The sequence below is a fragment of the Diuraphis noxia genome, unplaced genomic scaffold (genome assembly GCF_037042655.1).
Source record: "Diuraphis noxia isolate RWA-SAM2 unplaced genomic scaffold, SU_Dnox_SAM2 contig0005, whole genome shotgun sequence".
In the NCBI taxonomy this organism is placed as follows: domain Eukaryota; kingdom Metazoa; phylum Arthropoda; class Insecta; order Hemiptera; family Aphididae; genus Diuraphis; species Diuraphis noxia.
This window is the reverse complement of record NW_028301715.1, coordinates 3,289,898-3,314,851: the sequence shown is the minus strand read 5'-3', so window position 1 is coordinate 3,314,851 and position 24,954 is coordinate 3,289,898. Positions and strand designations below refer to the sequence as shown.

Genomic DNA, 24,954 nt, shown 5'->3' with positions numbered 1-24,954 from the left:
TATTATCCGTCGAACTCGAAAATATGACGTGTACACATGCATCATAGTCACTTTCAATAAAAATTTTGATGGGCGTCGGAAAGCAAAAATTGTACTGGCTATAGTATCTATTAATTATATTATTACATAAAATGTATGTGATATAATACAGGATGATTGTATGAAATAGATAAAGTAGGTATAAAAAAACACAAATTACCGTATATAGATATAGGTATTGAATATTGAGTATATACTTCTAAAGAGTATTTTTTATTTGTGCAGTGGCGTGCGCAGGGGGGATTATGGGGATATATCCCCCATTGGCTTTTTTTTAGTCTTTAAATATGACTGAATTTTGGATCTCTAAATTTTTTTTTTGTACAATAATAAAGATCGAAAATACTACATTTTTATTTATGACATCCCCCATACCAAATTCCTGGGCACGCCACTGTACGTGGGTTTTGTTATTAAAGAGGAAATTTTCAAAAATTCAATTTCCACTAAAAAACATATAGTTGTATAGTAGCAGAGTAGCATTTAAAACAATAAAAGTGTAATAATTCACTATTATCGGTAATTTTATCTGCAATACACACACGCATAGTACATAACATGTATATATTACATATACACGAGCCATTCAAGATAATGAAATGAAATAACATAATTTTTACAGTCTAAGGGAAAACCGACAAAAACAAAGATAACAAGTAAAAATGCCAATTTCCCTAAAGGCCCTTCAAGTTATTATAGTTATTGTTAAAATGAGTACCTATATAAAAAGTGCAAACGTGACAAATTCTATTATTTTAATATTTTCATTACAATTATAGAAACCATTGATTATACTTCAAGTTTTATTTTTTATGCATCTAAACACCACTGTGGATCTTCAGAGTTTTACCAATAAATTACAGATTAAGCCTACTGTCAACAAACCAGTAAAAAGCACAAAATCTTCTATTTATATATAATATAGTATTATACAAATATAAAAAAGTAAGGTTTATGTGTAATGTACATTTAACACTAATCTTAAACAATCTTATTCATTAATTAATTAGTCTCTTCTAACATTGATATAAATGCAATTTACTAAGGCATAAGTAAATAATTAATTGATAATATGAAATAGTCTAAATTAATTAGGTTATGTTTATTATGGTAAAAAAATACTGATTAAATATCAAATTTGAGTTTTTTTGTTTTTTTAAATAATTTTAGTTATAACTATAGACTATGGAAAATAAATAATAATTTTTGAATATTGCTGGGTGATATTTTTTATTTTTTTTTTGTAAATATTGACGATATTTAATTGACAAACTATAGAAACAAAATAATTAAGGAAATGATTAATTGTGTATATCTTATTTAATTATTAAAAAATAAACCTACATGAAACCTAACCTACATGGATACATATTATGTATAATACATTTTATATCATTATTAGGTATATATAATTATGATAGTGGAGTTATTCAGTTTTTTACATTAAAACTGTTTTCTTTATTAAAAATAAAGTATAAATTAACAATAAACAATTTTTAAAATTTTAATAAACATTGAAAATATACAGTTATAGAATATAAAAGTAACTAAATATATCAGAATAATTATTAAGTTTAATTTCTTAGTTAAAATGTTCGGAGAGTAATTGAAAAAAATAAAAAAACAAAAAACAAAACGAGCAACATGTGGATGATAATATGTCACATTTAAATAAAAGGCAACGAAATATTAAGGTATACTTATGGCCGTAATAGCGTCCAACACGCACTAACAAAGACTGTTCGTGATCATATACGTAGCCATAGGTGACGACATAACTGAAACCAAAATCAGTATTTTCTAAAATACTAGATATAAATTGTATGGATTAAAATAAATGTGTGGATTTAATGAAAATATAAGACCGAAGTCAGATGAAAGAGTTTTATATTTTATATTTGTTGAAAACTTTTCAGTGGGTATCTACTATATTACCTTTGCTATTACATAATTTTATACTAAACAACAGCACGTGTTCAAATAAAAATCGTTACTTGGTAGGTACGGTGTATTGCATAATTTGTTCAACTGTTTTTCAAACTCCTTCGCACACTCATTACCGAGTACAAGTTCACCACAAACTTTATTTAAATAGGCTTAAAGTTTGTAAGCACGCATAATGCCTATCTTTTTTTTGATAGTTTCCGTGTAATAATAATTAATAGTAAACTATGTAATATAATAATCAGTACATAAACATAATATTATAATGATGTTGTTGTTTAATGACATTTTTTATTTAATATATTTTCATTTATGGTCCAAATTGGATCTGGACAACACAAATGGACCATGACCATTGGAGTTATAATTGAATTGTAAATGCGAAATACAATGTCAAAGAAATAATTTAAATAATAAACAAATATATGGAGTATCCAATGAAGTTATAATGAAAGAAAAAAGTACTATCCTAAGGAAAGCTGATAATATTTGAGATGGTGATTTATTTTCAGAGTAGAAAAAATTATATAGTGTTTAATATTAAATACAAATAAACGGATTCTTTATGAGCACACACTGATATTTTCCTACGTCTATTCGTATACGACCTTATGACATTTTATTGAGGACAATGTTTTAACAACTTTATATAACGACAATTGATATTAAATCGAAGAAAAGTTATGTGAAACAAATTTTAGGCCAACATTTTATAAGAAAAGTAATAAATAATTCCTGAGGGTGGCATGTATTATTTATTTTCTTTCATCTACCTATTATTATAATACATTGGTTGATTGTTTACTAGAAAATAAGTTTTATTTTATTTTAACCAAATACGAAGTATCTATCTATATTATATTATACAATATTTTTGGATATATATATTATACACATACGTTAATATAGTGTTAAATTAATATTAATTAATATAATTATTGAATTTAATGAAATTTTTAAATACTCAAAAAAAAAAAAATACAATAATGATGGGTCACCAAAAATATTTTTTTTCCTTAGCGATTCTACCATCCCTGAACACAAAATTGTGATGGCAATATTGGTAGAAGTTCAAATGACTTCATTGAGTTATAACCCAAATAAATATTCAAATGGTAGGGGTTTGTTATATTGACCTCGAAATAATTCCTTTTTCAGTCCTAGTACCTGGACATGATCCATTTAGTATATTACGATATTATCGTGTTATGTAAAATAATCTCATCTTCCGAATAATTTACATTCATACAATAATCTTATTAGAATGCTTATGAAAATTAAATATATGCTGTTATCGAGTTGTTCAAATAAACGACGACTGGATTATTTACTCGTGTACAAGAGCAACAAGTGAGGTGCAACATTTCATTTTCCGCACACTATTTGTAACGGTTTTGTACGTCATAATCACTTTGATTACGCTCCATTTTATTTAATGAATATCAAAAGGAACTTATTATGTTTTTTTGTTTTAATACAATGTTATTGCGAACTACGAAAAGAAATTTATACCTATGCAATTTCCGTTGATATATAAATTTATAAGTTTCGAACCATTATGTACAGTAAAAATCGTTCCGGATTTTAAAAAGAAACAAAGTTAATTACTACATAAAAAGTTTGAAAAACTTGAGTTTGTTATAATGTAGATACTTTTTTAATGCATATCATTTATGTATCATCACTAACTTTGTGACTCCAATACTCAACATAAATATTCTAAAAGCCTTGTTCATCTATCGCGTGACAATAGTAAATATTCTGCATAGTATTGAATATAAACTAAATTAATAATATAGGAGATATAGAGAAACGGACACAGAATATGAAATGTTTACTATTTGTATTTTTTATCGATTATTGAAATAAACTCAGAAATAGGATATTTTTTTAATAACTAATAATACATAAAATGTAACATATTCACTTGTATAGGATTTTCTAATGTCAATGATTAACAAAATGATTAGACAAATCATAGGTACAAACAAATGATTTATTTTAAAAATGAAAATATCGTTTTTTTTTTTTTTTACTGACAACTTGGCCAAATTCCAATTGTACACCTTCGTTTATTTATAAATTTAAATGTAATTTTTATATTTATATAGTTTTCTACCTATACAAATTTATCTCTATTTTTATTTTAATTTCCTTAAGTTTTTTGCACCTAAATATATTTTAATAATGTGATTTAACGTTTCTGTGAATAGAAAATGTCAAGAGCATAAACTGTTCGAGAACGAGCGGCTAGCAATTGTGAAGGATGATCGGACTGATCGGAGGGTGTAAGGGTGGAATCCAAACTTATTGGTGCGGAAACCGGAAACCCGATTGTGACAAAACATTTTCCTCCTAATGTACTATTGTAAATTATGAGTAAATGCAAAACAAAAATAAGAAATTTGCGATGAAGTACATGACTTATTAGGAGCTTATTGCAGATAACCGATATAAATCATACAATCAATTTTGACTATTTAATGCATAAATGTACGTTTGTATAAGGTGATTTATAGAAGTTTAATTGGATTACAAAGCGAAACATAAAATATTTTTCATGTGCCACTACATGAATTTAACTAAATATTTAAAAAATATAAGAACATACAGCAAAAAAAAAATATGCAAAAACTTCAAGGTTTTATTAGATAACTCATGAAAGTTTTAAACGGCGACAATAATAGGCAATTCACGTACAGACATTTCCCCAGGGAAACTATAACAACTATATATCCAATTTTCAAAATTCAATGAAATAAATATTTTTAATTTCAATAAACTATTAGATTTTGTAAAAGAGTATTAATAAATATCTATTACTGTTTAATATATTTACTCTTGCAATAACAAAGTAACATTTTAACGGGGATTTAATAAACATTAATTTTGAAATTTGATTTAAAATAGCATAAATTTCGATTACTTTCAGAAAAAATTTAACTAAAATAATCAAGTTTTTAAAATAAATCAAGGATAATAATTTCTATGATCCGTTCATCTGCTGTAGGTACATTATTTTTGTGGTTCCCCTTGAAAATATTCTCCGTATTAAAATTAATATCATAAAATAATATTTGAAAACATAATATAAACATTAAATATGTTAAAATTAAAAATTTAATAGTTTTAAAAAATGTACTTGTGAACCTCGTGTAAGCTTTTTGATAAAAAAAAAAATTTTAAAACGTTGAAAACGTTGAAAACCATTTCAATAATGTATTGTTAAACAAAAGTTATTACGTATTTAACATTTCTATAATAATAAAGACATGCAATTTACAATCACAATTAACTCGGATCACGAGTATAATTAATTTTAAGAGCAATAAAAAAATTACATTATTTGTCACTTGAAACTTAACTTTTGAAAATAATCAATATTCTATTTCAAGAACAGATATCTCGGAACAAGTATCTTCAACCAAACTATTATGTGTAATCACTTGAAAAATAAAATAAAAAATGTCATTATTCGGACAAATATACAATAGAGTATCATATTCTACCATCTACCAATTTAAATAAATTAATAGGTACTAAAATAAGTATTGAACGCATATTAGAATGTACAAAAACTAGGTTAGGCTAGGAATATTTATTGTTCATTGTCATAGATTATAGGCTTTTAAAATCGCAAATTGAATTTCCTTTGAAGCATAAAAAACGGCTTGACAGATTTTTTAAGACAACGGACACGCAAATAACCGAAAATATTAGAAGTATATTAAATCTGTATTGTAGATACCTTGGTAAACCGACGGCCAGTTATTCCATAATATCACAGCACTTGTCGAACTAAAAATCACTTGATATTTTCGTCACAGTAATTTAAGACACTTAAAAATCGATAAAAACTAATATTATTAAATCAAATATTAAATTACAATATCATTTTAACATAGACTTGTAAACGATAAAGCAGTAATAGACATACGCGCGATCGGAGCTACAACACTCGACTGGTTACGGTAGGACGGTGCAGAACACCGGCAGCGCGCCGCCTATACAGAACGCACACACACGCACACGGGCGAGGTGTAAGAGAGATAGGCAGACAGACAGAGGCAGATACAGAAAGAGAATGGATTAAAACTCTTCGACGAAACAGTGTAGACAATATCGGACGACTATTTTTTCCACTTCCTCCTCCATACATACAGGTTTTTTTTTGCAATCAAACGCGATAGGAGAAAAACACGCGGACCTATTCAAATGGTAAGTTGCGAGAGAAACGATAATTATTGAATTTTAATTTTTTAAGTAATTCGTAAGGTATTTTTGAATTTAAATTGATGTATACTATCTGAAAAACCAATATTACCTATTGGAAAGTGAAAAATTGATTTTAAACAAAGTGTTCATCGATATACCTAAATTAAAACGTATAATTGTTTTGTATTTATTATCATTTATCTATAAACCTACCACTGATTGTTATTATTATATTTTGTTAAGTTGCTATAAATAATATACAATTTAATGTAAACAGTATTTGTTTGTACTCGATAAACTTACTGCAAAATATAGACACTATGTTGGTTCAAATTTAAATAAAATAAATAAGCATCCATAAATTTAAATACAAAATATAATAAATTAAATTAATATTTATAAACAATTAGTTTAACACGTAAGTTACAAAAAATTAGTACCTATCGTTCTCTTGTATTTAAAAACAATACATTATAAGTTTAATTTTTAATCAAAATATTTTATAATTTATAATATATAATATAATCATGTAATTCAAATACTCTTAAATGTTTTTATATTCCAACACTAAATTTATAATTATTATCAAGACAATTCAAATAAAAGGATCTTGAAATTAATTTGTTGGGTAGGTACTTTGTTAGTTATAAATTAATTCCAAAAATGTAGGACCAATATAAATAGAGATTTACAAAAAATAAAATAGAGCAAAAGCTTGGTATAAAATGATTAACAAAAAAAATCGAATTATGGAAAAAAGTTTACGTTAATAATTACGTACCAACTCAGTGTTTGCATTTTTTATATGTCAGGTCAAAACTGTGATATGATTCGGCATCACGGGCCAAGCATTATGATATAGAGTTAGAGAAGAAATGAAAGATTTATGAGAATTATTTTTAGTAATTCGTGTTTTAAAAAAAAATCAATGAGTTCGAAGAGCTGGTTTGAAAATCTGGGTGGCCGGAATTGGCCTACGGGTCGAAACTAGGCTATTGGAGACCCTTGATTCATCGCTACTTAATACGTAATTAAGAAGTCAATAGAAGCTATAAAAATAAATCAAAAAACAATAGCTACAACAACTGTTTTTATATTCAAATAAATGAAGAAACATTATAAACAGTTTCATGTTCAAATTTTGATGGACAAAACTAAGTTTCAATATGATTGTTATTTGTTTGCTATGATTAAATATTACAAGTTGACATGACAATAGTTGCACTTGAATACAGTCATCACTCAGTGGCATCGAAACATAATAATATGTCCATTTAGAGACTGACTGTGGGCAGTTAAGCACAGAGAGAAGAAAAAACCTAGCAGCACATATTGTATATTTTAATAGACAATCTTGTAACAACATTTTATTTGTAAAGAAACCTTGGTTTTGAACAATTTTTAAGAAAGTAGTAATAACAAATTTAACTTATCTCCAAATTTGATATATAATTGACAATTAATAAAAATCAGGGGAGAACTTGTGATCTAAGACTATTCAAAATGTACAACCCTTATAAAAAATTAGTAAAGTATGATTCATCCTTTAATCCTTTGATTTATCTTCCAAGTACAAAGGTTCTTGGACCAACCCAGGGGGATAAATCTCCACAACTCCAATAGCCAGTTCACCTCTGTGTTCACGAAGGCAATTTCTAATGCAATTACCGAGATTAAATTTCATAAAAAAATGATGGAGGTCGGAGACAGACTTTTAGAGCTTTATACAAAAAAAATTAGAACATACCATGATTGAGTGGGCGAGAGACGATTTGGCTGCTGCTGTTAAAATTTTAATAATTTAAAATATTAAATGCGAAATTGGGAAGAAAAAATAACACATAATTGTAAATTATTATTGTACTCTAAAAATACAGATATTATTATGTTGTATAATATTGTACCTATTTTTATATCTTTTTTGATAGGGAGAGAGGGAGGGGTTAAGGATATATACTAATAACCTAACCTACCATATTATATGAAATAATTTTCATTTATGATAAATGTTAATGTGTTGATGTCTACGATGATTATTGAGTTAATAGATACATGTTCAATTATTTACATAGGCCAAAGGAGAGGTGCATGCCAAAATCCGTAAAACCTCAATTGGTATACTGCAGAGCACGAAGTCATAATATGCTAGAGATCATATTTTTTTTCACCCTGAATTGTATACTTTATTTGTTTATATCCTGAAACCCATATAGTAATAAAGGTACACAAAGGTAAATAGATATAATACTTTAAAGTATAAAAAAATCTAGTACGGCAAATACATAAACATAAAAATTGAGAATCTGTTTTACATAAATGATAACACAAGGGACATCGCTTAGACGAAATATTTCTTAAAAATAGTATTATGGGAAAAGAAATATATATTATTTATTTTATGTTTGCATGCCTGTCCTCTATACGAATTGTTAGTTGTTACTATAAAGCATAAAGCAAAAAACAACGATAAGACAATGTACATAAAAATTGAAAATATATATATACATTCATATTATTTTGTTTTACTCATCTATAATCTATTAGCCATATAGGTACGCTTAATATGTACAAATAAAGAAGTAAAATATAATTTATGATTAAAGGAAAATCATTATTAAATTAGAAAAATTATAAGTCAAAATAATTCGTTTTTACGAAAGTACCGATATTGATCAATATTATAAGAATATAATATATATAGCTACATCATAATATTAAAATTTTTAAAATTAGAGATAACCTCACAAGTATTCTACATTTTATTCGCGTTTACAGATATTGCAGTAATATATGTTTTTAACAATATTAAAAAAACAGATCTATATATAGTGTATAACATCCATCCTCCATAAATACTATTTTTCATAACCCACATGAAATTACCTGCGGTGTAGTTGAATTCTTTATTTGTAATCTCATTTCCGTTTGTTTCATTTAAAATTAACTCAATTTTCCGTACTTCATAATACTACGTACTAAATTTTTTAAAAAATTCACCTCATTCACGCAGTAATTAGAGAACTGTTTTTATCTTCTCTTGTCGTACGTGAATACGCCACGTAAACTTTTATTTAAAATTATAATGTCAATATAACCACAATCCAAATTACAAATACATGATAATTGTAATCTAACTCAAAAATACTTAATCATATTAATATAGAATAATATATGTATATGTTGATTACTATTTACTAAATTGGGACAACTAAAATCCAAAATTTAGGCAATAATGCCGGATTTCTACCAACTATATACCGCGCGTGTATAGTTGAATATATTATATTGTTTGTATAGAAAAATAGTTAATGATATTTGGTTTCCTACTATATATGCGCAAAACACGACAAAATACCACCGCATGATGTAGTGGAAACCAACGAGCTCATAACACATTCATTTATTCTTATTTATACCGTTAAATCTTAACAAATTTTTTTTTACAAAAACTATCGATTCGCCCAAGTCACGCGCGCGTATCAATCCACAATGTTTGTTTATAAGATATAATATTATAATATGCCTTTATACAATAATATCTAGTGAATGGAATCAAAGAAATTTAATTCAAACTCCGCGATTATACATTCGAGAGCACTAAAAAGATTACCTAAATAGTAAATATTATGAGGTTTAATTTACTTATACAGACAAAGCCCGTATAAAATCATCGTTGTAAAGTATTTTCAGATGCTTTAATTTCTATTGTACATAAACATAGTCCGTGTCATTAAGGAATTACTATGGCACACGGTGAAATGATTTGATTGTAATCTCATTGCAGAATAACGAGCAGGTCGACAGAACAGCAGTGGCTGAAAAGTTTCGCACAGTCATTTAATTGAAAGCCACACTTCAACATATTTAATGGAACGATAGCAGAAACTTTTCGAACGACTGTCAACCTAGGTCGTCCTAGGGTAGTGACAACTTATGGATGTTTTAATCGCGCCAGACCGAAGTCAGTTGCGAATTGCAGCGCAGCGAATTGCGAGTATCTATAAAATGTTATATAGCCGTGTAAGGGTGGTGGCGGCCAATCGTCGATGATAATAATGATTAATTATGTCACTGTCCACTGCAGTGCGGTATATAATATTAGGTACCTCCGCATATATTATAATCTCTCCACTACGTTCTGTGAATTTATTTGATACTGTAAATTATGAAATAATTAATAAATATTAAATTTTAAATCGTAATAACGACATGATATAGCACACAAATAACGAATATATAAGCCATTAAGTATACTACGGAGATGTTTTCTTAATTAAAAACGCGTGGGACGTCCTTGAGTGTTGATAAAAATCAGAATGTTTGCCGAAAAAGGCTAAGACCTCCTCCGCGCTTTTGGTACCTTGAAACCGTTAAAATTATTTATTCTATATTTTGATTTTATTATTATTTTATTTTATGGCGTTAAAATATAGTTCATGTCTTTATTATACCAATTAATTTTAAAAATTATGTATTCGAAATTATAATTTAAAATCAATTTATTAAAAGAAACATTTCAACTATAATGGGTTCTATTTTTATTTTTATTTTAATATGCATATAAATGGACACAGTAAACATAGTATTGCAGGTAAATATAACAATAACAATATATGAAGATAGTCGTCACATGCTCACATAATAATATTAATTTGCATTCACCGGGACCAACACACCGTATTATAGTTCAGTTGTCGTACGTCATTTGAGTTTGAATAACACATCAAGTTTAAGCCGTTACCAGTCACTACGTGGTAGACCGACTAACCGGTTAAAAAGAATAAGTTAATTCTTGATAAATGCATTCGAACAAAATAAATAACGGTCGTGCGTTTTTACTGTAGGTATCTAAAAAATGGGAACGGTGTGACGATAACTTAATGAAAAATGAAAACCCATTGATATTATTATTTATTTGTTCGTATATAAAAAAAATTCAATTTAACAAACGCATGACGTGGTTAAGGTCAACAAATATATAATATACACAGGTAGCTATCATAACGACCTATTTCATTCATATACAAGGTGATTTTTTTATGCAAGTCATATATTTACTCGACTTCAGATTTTATAATTTTTTTAGGTAGGTTATGTATAACTAATAAATTATAACATTTTACACATTTGATCGATGCAAGTTTTTTTTTTTTTAATTGCTACCAATCATACGAATATTTTACTGGAAATATTGTCATCATTGTATTTACAACATCCTGCAGCATTTAGATTTAACATTTTTTATCAATTGTAAGTATTTAAAGTTTGGATGATCGGAGCTACGAATCCTGATCACAGTTACTTAATAGCCTCACCACTTTTCCAATTTAAACATTAATTCCAGATGAATAATGAAGTATTTATTGCCTACTGGACGCTTGAAGTGTTTAAATATTAACTGTTTCAGAACAACATCCCACTCCGGAATATATTATGGAAAACCCACAATAAGAGTCTCGTATTAGTAAAATTATTCTTTAGTTAAGTATAACTAGTATAATGTAATATAGTATAATTATAGTATAACTAAAAAACTATAAAATATTGTCAAAAACAATGCTTACTAAATGTATAACCACAAATGTGCTATACCACGGTATAAGATATTGTCACAAAATATATGTTCATCTTAAACATATAAACATTATAAACACTACGCAGTGGCGTGCAGAACATTTTTCAGACTTGAGGCAAACTATGCAATTTGACACCCACCCTACAGCCATCAGGTTTTTCACTTAATAAAAAATTGTATACATTTATATGATATTTAAAATGTATGATCAAACTAGTGCCCAGTTGGCCAGTTGCACACCTATAGTAACCCATCCATCCACCCACCCGTATTTTCCCTGAGGCAGTTGCCTCAAAAAATAGCTGTTCAGCACGCCACTGACACTACGTATAGCACAAAACGAATTAACAGAAGATACATAAAAACTATAGTAGGTATCGTGTTTATTTGTTTTTTACTCTATATAATTATAAAGCATGATAGACATAAAAAAATTGAAACCATGTTTATAAATAAAACAATTAGTAATGAAAGTATACTTTACGACCATGATAAACTTTATTTCCTGGTTACTATACCAATGCTATTACTGTAATTATGTATACGTATACGCGGCGGTGTTTAACGGTCTTTACCTAAACTTTACCTGTACACACATTAATATATTATGAACAAATAAATAATGAATAATTTAAAAAAGTAAAGTAAAATATAACCACTAATTTTTGTTCAGCAATTGCCTGATCGAATATACTAACCTTCGATAAATTTAATTTTCACTAAATACGAAAAATAAATAGATTGGTACATTTATACATATAATATATAACAGTATTTTAAGATATTTTTTAAAATAATATCGCTAGTAATGTAAACTTAAACATTTTGTTAATTATTATTTTCTTAAAATCTTTAAAATATAATATAGTTATAGTGGTGCTTGTGGCCATAAAAGTCGCGATGGATGGACTAGACAAAATACGCAATAAAAAAGATAATAAATCGTTTGATAGATCAAACAAATACATAATATAAGTAATTTTTAACATTTAAAAAAAATTATTACTACCCATATAGAAACTTAAAAAAACTAATCAAAATGGATGGCCATTGTTCCTAGATTTTATTGTGATAATATTATTGTCGAGAGAATAAACTCGTTGACTTCGAAAGAGAAATTAAATTTTGCTTTTTCTAATTATAAAATATTATAAGAAAAAAATTTTTTTTCCCTGGAAAACTACTTTTAAATAACTAAATTGAATCAAAAATTATATGTGGTGTGTGTTTTTTCCCGCTCAAATAAGTAGCTATAACCCTATAACAATTTGTATTAAAAATGAGCTCGACACGCGACAAAACAAGCACAATAAACATCTGGTATTCGTACAGATTGGGATGAATGGGGGTTCAGGGAGACCAGCAGATGAGATAAATAACAAATAACCCAAGGGCTTCGAAGAGTATATACATACTACAGAGTGTTCCTCGTACACAACATCACGGTACACAATACTATTGTATTACCTAGAGGGAAAATAAAGCAGTGGGGATATTAACATTTTACAAAATAACTTGTACCGTAAATCATTCATTAAATCATCATAATAAAATGAAGACGTTATTGGCATTGAATTGATAAATTCAATTTATGGGTGTTTTACTGTTTAATCTTTAAATATAATCTTTAAGCATAACAAGTATTAACAACAATTTATGTATAAATTACCCGTATTAAAATAATGTGTAATCTATATGAATTAATATGTATACTATACATTACATAAAAAAATAAACTTAAGGTTTACACCGTTTTATTAAAAATTAAAATAATATTATATAAAAAATAATTCTGTTTATTTATTGTTTATAATGCGATAGGAACTATTTCTATATTAATTTTAAATTTTTTTAGGAGAAAATATACAATCTATATTATAGACACAATAAGTATATGACGTGGCTATATATGAGTTGAGAGAACAATAAAAAATGGTTTATAATGTAATCGAAAGGTTAGTAAAGTTAGGAATTGTTTTAATGTTAGAATCTATGATTAGAGTATACTTTGATATGTATTAAGGATAAGGAGCATTTACTATTTTCTTAAGGTTATAGTTTGAAAAACTTGTATCTTATATTTAGATAAGACTTTACTGTCTTTACTTTTTAGTATTTCCTCTAAGTGAAGTCCATAATACATAATGTCCAGATGGATTTTAATAAGGTTTTGTACATGAGAAGTTTGATATAAACGGGAATGACTTTGTTACCAATTAAATGTTTAAACATAATATGTAGCCAATAGTTTAAAGATAGTATTTTATAATCTGAATATAAAAATAAAAATATTTGCCTAGAATAGTTTAAGCATGTTTTATAGAACGAATATCATAAAAATAAATCATGGTAATTATGTCAACTATAAATTATAATATGTTTCATTGCCTTGTTGATTAATAAAAATACGTTTCTACTTCTGTAGTACCTAGTTCTGTATATACAAATATGGATAGATAAACAAATTTGAAAGTTTAGCGACGAATATATAAAAATATACAAGTATATAATTTTTGTATTTAAATTCTTGAAAAATATAGACCAGTACCAGTTTAAAATTTTTAACACTCCCACCATGTATAGTGCATAAGTGGATTAAAAATATTATTGTTTAATGTATTTATGACTATACGTCTATACTGTTAAAAAAATTTAGATAGTCATTAATTTATTATTACAAATTTTAAATAACAAATAAAAAGTATAATACACAACAAATAAATTCATGTCGGAAACGCAATTATTTTTAGGTTTCACAGATACTCAGCGATGTGTAACGTATGTCCTAAATTTTAAAACAAATTATAAGTGAGTGAACTTTCAGTGCCGTTATGTAAATACTAAATATACGTCTTTACAAATTTTGTAAAAATTACCATTCTAGTTTCCGTACATTCTAGGACATAAAACGAACTAGAAAGGTAACGACTAAACGGATGAATGCCATTACTGCAGAAACTATAAAGTTAACAATCACCGATACTGAGATATTCAACATAAAATAATATAAAGAAATTTGTATGATCAACAGATATTGTTTTACACGAATTTACTATTAAAAGATTGGTAAAATACTAAAATTCAAATATGTAAGTAGGTATTGTCATGAGTCATGACAAAACTAAATATGTGACAAAATACTAATACACATAATAATTAATACATATAAATATGTCTTTATCATACACTTCTTAAAATATATCTTGGACATAAAAATCAATCAAAAACTATGAAATTAATGAATTTTTTCGATTAAAAGTATGGTTATATTTATATAAATATATATATAAGTTTATATAATGAATAAACTTATACAATACACCTATGTTTTTCTTGGAAAGTTTTAAAATTTAAATGATAAGAACACTTTAAAAATATATTTAGAAAAAATAATAAACAAAAACCTATGTTATACACGAGAAAAAAAATGAAAATTGTTTTGGAATCTAGACACAAAATATAAAAGCCTAATTTAAATTTAAAACAATAATTTTCTTACATTTTAACTAAACCACTTGATTAATCAATTAAACGCATAAGTTAATTATATAAATATAAAGTAATTCAAGTGATAAGTAACCTGATTAAATTAATTGAATTAATACGACATCGAAAATTAAAATATCAATCTGTGTAGAATTGGTTTTACCCCTAATAAATAGAAGAGATGAAAAATGTAGTAAATTAATGTTTTTGCATTTTTGGAACAGTTTAAATGAATTCGAATAAACAATAAATACCAAGCATGATTAACATACTAGTATACATAGTTTCCCATGATTTTAATACACAAAAACGTATTAGTATATAGAAATATATTATATTTAAATATAAATTAGGTACTATAGGTAATTCACTATTAGCCGAAGGCAAGTTCTCTATATTATTGTATAACATCCTATTGTAATACAAGGAACGGGAGACTGGCCCGTCGCAGCTACTTAAATGTGTAATTGGTTATTTTTATCAATAAACGATGGGAGCCGGAGGAGAAGTATTGGCACCATGGTTCCTCCTCCGGTTCTCGATACTAACGAAAAAAAAAAAAAGGTAATTCACTATTATTAAAATGTCAATTAGTAATTTGTAATTATCATAAATTTCAATAGATCATAAAATTATAATTTTAATTATCATGATTAGTTAAAAAAAAGCTTACCTACGTTTTACTTTGTTGGTATTGTAAAAAAAAATATTTAATTATATTTTGCTATTCAATTTAATACAATTTTCGATTTTGTTTTATGTATAAGTAAAAATATATCAAGTAGGTAGTCATTTGACATGAGTACATAACAGTATGACACGATTAACCTAAACTGAAAAGTGATAACCCGCATGATGATAAATTAAAACAGTGAGGGATGAAATATCTGATGAAACTCAACAATACCAAGGGATTAATATGATAGTCGATATACGTGTAAGATAAGAACTCGTCTTGATTAAAAAAAAAAAAAAAACATTTACTTTTATCTGTTAAATGTTCATAACTAAAAATATAGAACGCAATTTCCTCGCCATGAACACAAAAACACAGTTAGCAGAGTGTATTCAACCGCAATTCCCCTCTTAGGCCGGAACACAAATGCAATCGGATAGCGGTTTCCTCGAAAAACACAAACAACAGATTTTTTAAGCTCACCACAACACTCGAAGATTTTTTCAAAAAAAAAAAAATGGACATTTGTTAAGCAAACGTTTTCAAAAATATTAGTTCCAATATTTAAAGTGTCATTAATGCGCGATGATGTAAAAATTAAAAAGTGTTATAATATAATTATGTTATACCGAATGCTCATTTGAATTTTGCTTATAATATTTATTACAAGTATGTTATTTTTTTGTAATAATTCTTAATATAAAACTATGAATAAATATAGAATCAATTACCTTTAACAATTAAATTATTTATATTTTAATATAATACACTAACTACATTTACCATATTTTTTATACCAACAACAAAATTAGAATTCAGTAACATAGGTTGGAAGTTTAACACACCAGCTATCTGTTAAATTTAACTGATTTATTCGTAAAATAGATTAAATTTTCCAAAATACGATATAAAAATTTAAATTTAATATAGATTAACATTGGTTGAAGTAAGTATATCGAATAGCATTATAGAATATTAGCAATCAAGTTACAAATTACTAAATAAAATTACAAATGTTATTTTACTCATACCTTATTAATGGCTATACTATTTAGTATCTTACTTGCATGACTTAAAATTTATAAGCAAACCAAAATAAACAATTAATTATACTATATTTATTGAATATGTGTTTTCCTTTACATAGATATGTTGAACAAAAAATATTGATTTCTTTTGCGATAAAATATATCATTGTTATTGTTGATGAATTATTTATCTATTTAAATATTTAAGACTTTTCAGTTGAGATAAATTATAAAATTAAATAATTATTCTAAATTAAATTACTAGAAGCTAAGAACCCTTAAATATAAAATAATTTCTATACGTTGAACATAAACAATATATAATAAGGTTATATAGGTAATATAATAAAGTTAGTAATACTTGACAATCAACATTTAAATGATGATTAAGTTATTGTACAAGTATTATTGTTAATGAAATAATAAATCAATAGTTTCAAGAACGAAATGTTATAACTGAAAAGCAAAATATGAAGATTTATCATTCAAATTATTATTATTCCGCTGCTCTACATATTATTATTTTAGCTGTAAACAGAATAAATACAAATATTGTTGAAAAGATAACAACAATGTAAGCTAATCAGTGAAAATGTTTGAAGGTAGTATTTCATTGTTTATTTTTAAAAAAATTGCTTTTGTTTTATGTAAAAGATTTAACGATGGCGAGATGCTATAATATTAAAAATGCACGTATTTAAGTTAGTTTCTACACAGCGATAATACATAGGTACTCACAACGATATTAATCTGCACACGAAAGCAAACGATATATTAAAGCTTAGAATAATAGTGTGGTGGGTGATGGATACAAGTTGCGTATTCCATATAAGATATTAAGTTTACAATTACACAAATATAAATTGTATTATTATCAAACTATTTAAGTGAATACGTATGGAATATAACCATATTTTATGATCTGACGAACTCGTGGCATACATAAGTAATAATAGTGATGGCACGTGGACAAATATGAGTGTTGTATATATTATAGATATACAACAATAATATTATGATTATTAACTTTTTCTATTTATTTATTGGCGGAGTTTTATCGATTTTGTCCGTTTGCCCGGGGAAAGAGGGACATTTTCTTTTTTGCTCAACGATTTTTACGAGGCTACAAAGTTATTCTGGTGTGCTCGACTCAGTTCGGCTAATAGTGGGTGGTGGACGGACATTTTGATTAATGCGCGCTTCAAACTGAATATGTGTACGCGCGTTCAGTGGTTACCAAAAACAAGAAACAATATATACGTATATATTAAAATAAAGAACTGTTATTATACGACATCGGCCTCGCTGCGACTTTCACCGTGATGATGGTGATTGCTGGCATGCACACGTGACGACCGTTAGTCGGTCGGTGATTTTAATTATGCTTAAATCTCACCAATGCACTGCGGATTATTCACCGTGACGCTATCACTTGTGCACAGACACACATAAAGTCCCAATCGTATTGCACTTGTCAACCTGTACAATCGAACTAGAACAACTCTTACAATAATCCACAACCCTCCATCAAAAAAGTCACTATGTAGATTGCAATAATTATTAATTATATACACATCACTCCATTAGTAATAATATTATTCATCGATTTAAACGTATATCATATTACCACACTCCTACAGTCACAACGAAGTATGGAAAATATATGATTAGATGATATACTCGATAATCAAGATACAGTTTTTTTTACATGAAAAGGTCAAAACTTGAGATTAAAACCATATTATTTTCGATTATAGATACTTTTTTTTATATATATATAGATACTTAAAGGTATATTTTAACTGTTATATTTTATTTTATTACGAACAAACGGCAGTAAGCCGTCGAACCTACGGTAATATTTTATGTTATATTTGTCGACAATTAATTGAATTCAAGGATAAAGAAATAATTCAGCGTTTAGAAAAAAAGGTAGAGTTTTAAACTTATTATTTTGAAAGACACTGTTTTATGTATACGAGTACCTATACGAATTATACAAGCAAAAGTTTTGAACTATGTATTCATTTGAACACAAATTGTTCTATGAAGTACGTATGGTGATTGAAGTGTGTAAATCGAAAATCGAGAAAATCGAGGAAATCTTGTGAAATAATTTGTTAACATTGAGTTAAGTATATTATATATATTATATATGTATATATTGGTAGTTGCCGTAACTTTTATTTTAAAAGTACCATCAGTCAGCGTTCAACAACAATATTACGTTGTTATTAAATACTACAGAGTACATAATCTACATTAAATTACAAAATTGCAACATTTAACTTTATTTTTTATTAAATTGTTTAGCGAATTTTTGATTATTATTTATTTATGACTTTTAATAAAACTAATAAAATCTACTTCAAAAGTACGAAGTTATAACAGTTTTTTATTTATTAGTTTAATAATATTTTTATTGGATTTTATTAAGCAAAAATTTTTTTATTTGTGGAAAATAAATTAACTTCGGAAAGACCATTTTGTCTGTGATACATATTTATTGAGCACCGTTTTTTAAAGCAATTTTACCGAGTGCAATGAAGATTTTAAAAGTTTTTCGTTCATCTGATATTTTCACCCCTATCATAAATGTCAATTTCTCATTATGACTTTTTACACGAACATAACATTTACCTTAATTCCATTATTTTTTCTTAAATTTAAAAATATTTTTTTTTAAATTTGAATAAAAAATAAATTTAGTACTCCAGTTAGGATTTTTAGGGACACTTAAGCAATTTATGCTCATAAGTGCTAAGTAAATCTTAATTTCATTATAAAAAATATATAATAGATATATTAGATTAAGGGCACTTCAGTTTCATAAGAATAGAAACGAAGAACTACTATAGTAAGCATTTAAGTCACAAGATACTGGTTATCTGTTGCAGAGACTATCTATAATTTATACATTAAATTCGTGATAAATAATTATACTGTACAAATTCAAAAAACATGTTAACCCTTTTTTATCATAGCCAATAATCTATGTTGTTGTGGCTTATCTAAATAAATAAAATAATATTCATCCACAACAATGATGTCTTTTCCCCCTCAATAATTGATAAAAGTTTCATTTTCTAGTAAGTTTAGGTAGATACAACTGTTTGTATACTACTGAACGTACACTATTTAATAACGATTTTTTTTTTTGGACCGGTAGATTGTTCAATTAAAACTTGTACACCGCTAGAGTTATATCATTAGAGTACATACCATTATGTATATATTCTACCACATATATAGCAAAAGTTAAATTATGTACTCTTATTATTTCTCGCAAAAAAAACCGAAACATTTTAGTGATGATTCAATGTTAGGATTATTACAACCACAGGCGTTTGCTCAAATTTGTTGAAAGGGGGAGTGATCTTTTTTATGATTGGTAAACATATTTTGCCAGACCAGAAAATACGTGGGTTTAACCCAGCCTAAAAGTTGGATGGGGTAGGGAGACACTATTTCCAATCTGTTTGTCACATTTTTTTTTCCCCCAAAAGTTATTTTTCTCAATACCATTTTTCCCAAAAGTTCTTTTCCACAATACCATTTTTCCCAAAAATTCTTTTTCACAATATATATAATATATAATAATAAAAATTATTTATTTTTTAAAAAACTATATTCCCCCCAATACAAAACAGAAATGATTTATTATTAATCTTAAAATGTATAAGTATAAAAATTAAAAAGTATAAGTTAAAAATAAATTACTATTAACAAATAAGAGTATTGAAAATTTAAATTATGACCAATGGCCGTGAGGTATGCAATAATATCATTGTTATCAACAAATTCGTCATATTTAGAAACAATATTATAAATTCGTTCCTCTATTTTAAGTTGTACCTTACTACGACATTTCCTTATTTTTTGCCCAAGATTCAGTTGTCGTAACATGCACTCAGTGTCAGCTTGTTCTTTTCCAAGTTTGTTAAAAAATGTGTATACGCTAGGATGCTGTCGTCCAACAACCACTTGGAACCGATTATGCCAGCCTTCTGACAAATTGTTTGTTCTTGCCAATCGTTGGAGTACTGTATGGTACTGGTTCCACAGTTTTGGGGGGAATCTGGGTTCCTTTATAATAATATATACCTATACAGGTATAACCTGGGTTATACCTGAATAGGTATAAATGTATAGTTGAACGGCAAATGGTAATAAAGATAATGATGAAATGTGTACCATTTAGAGATATACGAAGATAACCAAGATAAAATGCGTATACGTATCATAGCGTCTATCATCATATAAGTTATAAAAATAACGGTGTGCTAATGCCGATCAGCACGCGTACAATTATAGTTAATTTATATGCCACTGTTTGTTATTATGTATTATAATTATAAATTTATCTATTTCGTTAATTTGGTAGCCAAATTGCCGATTTCGTGTATTTGGCAACAGTGTTATTTCTTTTTGAAAAAATATTAAACTTCTAAAAATTTATTCCGGGAAAATGTTTTTATGGTCAACATTGAAATTGGAAAAAATGGATTGGGCATATTAGATTTGGGAATAGTAAAATTGGGAAAAATTAATTGGAATAAATTGATCGGGAAAAACAGATTGGGAAAACTGTACTACAATCGTCGGATGGAGAACAGTAACGGTATTCTCGTCCCTTCCGTTTTTTCACATTACACTTTTACTTTTAATTTTACATTCATAATTACAAAACAAAAAAGTATTCATAAAGTGTTACTAAAAATATAGTCATTAAAAGTTACTACAATTATAATTAATTGTTGTTGAATAACTGTTTTATATACAGTTATAACAATAATTATATAAAAATAATGTTAAAAATTAAAACATTCTAATAAATTCAGTTATAATAATATAACCTACCTACATTTGACTAATATATACATTAGTACAGCGTATAACCAACAATGAATTTCAGCGTTTATTTATTTAAATTTGAAACCCTTTAATAATATAATATATTATTATGTGATGTATACCAATTACGATTAGTGATGGATGGGTCATATCCGTTGATCATATATAATTTAAACAAAGGGTTTTTAAAATATATATTGTCAAATTAACAAAAATCTACTGATTTAATAAACAAAAAAGATAATTCGTCAAAAAAAAAATACAATCGGTTATATTTAAAATAATATAACAGTATCTAGGTACCTATACAGATTATAAAATATACAATGCTTTAATTACATATTCACGAAATCATACTTTTCAATTGGCGAATAATATTTTTATAGAATATAAATTCGGTCATAAACAACTAAAATCACATCAATATTTTCAAGAGTTTATGTATTATACTTATTTAGTTTAATATAAACCAAACAACACTTACTGCTGCTAAGTTCGTATAGCAAAGGCTGTCAAGTGCGTGATGCGTTTCAAAATTATGATATTTTTCTAAATATTATAATAATATGTCAATAAATTGAAATATACAACCACAAAACTTTCATCATAAAGAAAATAGATGAGATTATGAGAACAATGAGCACATCCATCACACAGCAATTCAGAGTTCACTTATGTTGGAACTGAAAGCCACCCTATCTGAAAATAGGACTTTGCAATAGTACCGCAAACATATCATATCCAGTGGTAAACCGAAGGTTAACTTTTTTTTACACAACTCTTGATACGAAGGATTTTCCCTCATTGATCAACTTCTTAAATATTAATTTTATATTATATATTATTATAACCTATCTTTTATTCAACGACAATAATTGTATAATTGTATTGTCATAAATAGGACTACCAAAGGTCGAGATCATCCCCTATACTCTACGCCACCAATATAATATAATACGTTTATAATATTGAATTCCGATAATAATATTTATTTCATGTATACGCATATACATAATATAGTTATAGATATATGCACCTATATCGAAAAACATTAAAATGTCGATATTTCTTTTGCCAGAATTTTTATTTATTGGAGGAAAAAGAATTCCATTTCACCAATTTTTAGTTGTTAGTTAACGTTATTAAAAGTTTTTGAATAAAAATTACAAATCGTAACTTGATAGTAGTATATATGTAAAATATAGTAACTTGCAGGGTGGTTGAAGGTAAAACTTAAAAATAGAAAATAGATAAATCGAAAGGTACACGACAATAGCCTATTACACGCAAGTACACGTCATATCTTAAGACTTAGTCGATTTACAAATTTTATAAATACCAGTTAACTGGAGATTCGTAAGTGCAGTCATATAATATCATCGGCATAACTGTGGTGAGTTCGGGGGTTCGGCCCACCATAGAAGTGTTTATCTCTTTCTGCAGGTTAAAATCCAATCCCTCGTGCACAAGCAAAATAAAACTGTCATGGGTTAAATGTATAATTTTACTTATCATAATTATCTATGATAGTTATAAGCTTATAACTGTTATAACATATAATATTGTATTATAATATTATGGATATATCGTGTACACATTTATGTATACGTTAGACAATCAAGACATCGAGTTGACTACAATATATATGATCCAAATTAACAAATACTAAGTGTGGGGAAGAGCTTTGGAACTTTTGACTTTTGGTTTACTATGAATCTTACCATTAAACCTTACGTTCATGTACATTTTAAGCATAGGAATAATAATATATAAGTAGGTGTTACCTTAACCTAGGTGATAGTATAGGTACTCACCGTGGGCGTACGGCGGAGGTGGCGGTGGCGGTAGTGGTACTGGTTGTTCGTGTTTGCCGCTGATGTCAGAAACATCGGACGATGCGCCGTTGGCTTGAGTCGGTGGCGGTGGCGCAGAAAACGCGCTGTTGTACGGGGCACTGTGGTGGTGATGGTGGTGATGACGCCGGTGATGCGACGGCGGTGGCGGTGGCAGCGGCTGCTGCGGCGACGGATGGTGGTCAGTGCCCGATGAACCAGGCGGCTGCATGCTGGACAATGCGGTCAAAGGCGCATACAATGGACGCGGAGCCGCTGGCTGCTGCTGATGTTGCTGAGACGGCACTGGTACCGAAGAAGCGGGCTGTTGTGAAACCGTCTGTAAAATCGGACAAAAAATAGATATTTTGAAAAACTCAACGATTTCATTTTCACCATACAATTCAATAGCCGTTAATCGAACGACTTCAACCATTTTGTATTTTTTAATATTATGAAGGGGGACGAGCCCAATACAAATTTAGATGGTTATCTTAGAGCTAAATTACAAAACGGTACAAAACATCAATACAGTGGTGATAAACTGATAAACATTTCATAAGCGGGACTGGTTATTTCTCCACAATAGGAAAGACTGATCCTCGTTCGCTATTTTCATAATCACTCGTACAAATATACAATACTGTTTTACAAATAGTTTACGGAACAAAAAGGATATGAAACACTTTATACCTTATAAACCGTAGAAAACCGGAGACAAATGCTCACCAACTACCTTCAGAGACATCTTTAATTATGTATACATATTATTGTATTCTATTTATATATATTTTAACTTTTTTTTATTTTTACTATAATTCACAAACAAACAAATATTTATAGATACAGAACAATGTGTAAAGGTACAAGCAGAACGTAAGTAACTGATAAAGGTCTAGAAATAATGTTATATAGATACTATAAGTATACGCATGTAGACTATAGGTACAAAATATTATATAAACATCCAATGACAGACAGCACATATAAAGATTTGTACAATTATAATATCATTTTAATAAGATGATATAATATGCCATGTGCGTGTGAATAAGTAAGTATCGCCGATATGATATATTAATATATAATAGATAAAAAAAATAAAAACGAACGATTTATAAATGAGATTTCAGAATATTGCAATATAATAAAATATTTATGTATCTAATATCTATATTTACTTGTGATAATATAAATTATTACATTTTTACCATTTTATCCATTTATATATAGGTATTTACATTAATATATTAACTAAATTCAATAGTAAAAATAATATTCTATAGTTTTATTTAAACTGCAGCA

General features: G+C 27.3%; 1 protein-coding gene across 1 annotated transcript in view; it reads right to left on the bottom strand.

The window, feature by feature from the left end:
- LOC107164728 (uncharacterized) overlaps positions 1–24,954 on the bottom strand; it is a 138,734-nt gene that overhangs the window by 85,774 nt on the left and 28,006 nt on the right. Inside the window, exon 4 of the mRNA XM_015512657.2 lies at positions 23,632–23,989. Coding sequence (XP_015368143.2) covers positions 23,632–23,989 — 358 coding nt within the window. The remainder of the gene's footprint in view (positions 1–23,631; positions 23,990–24,954) is intronic.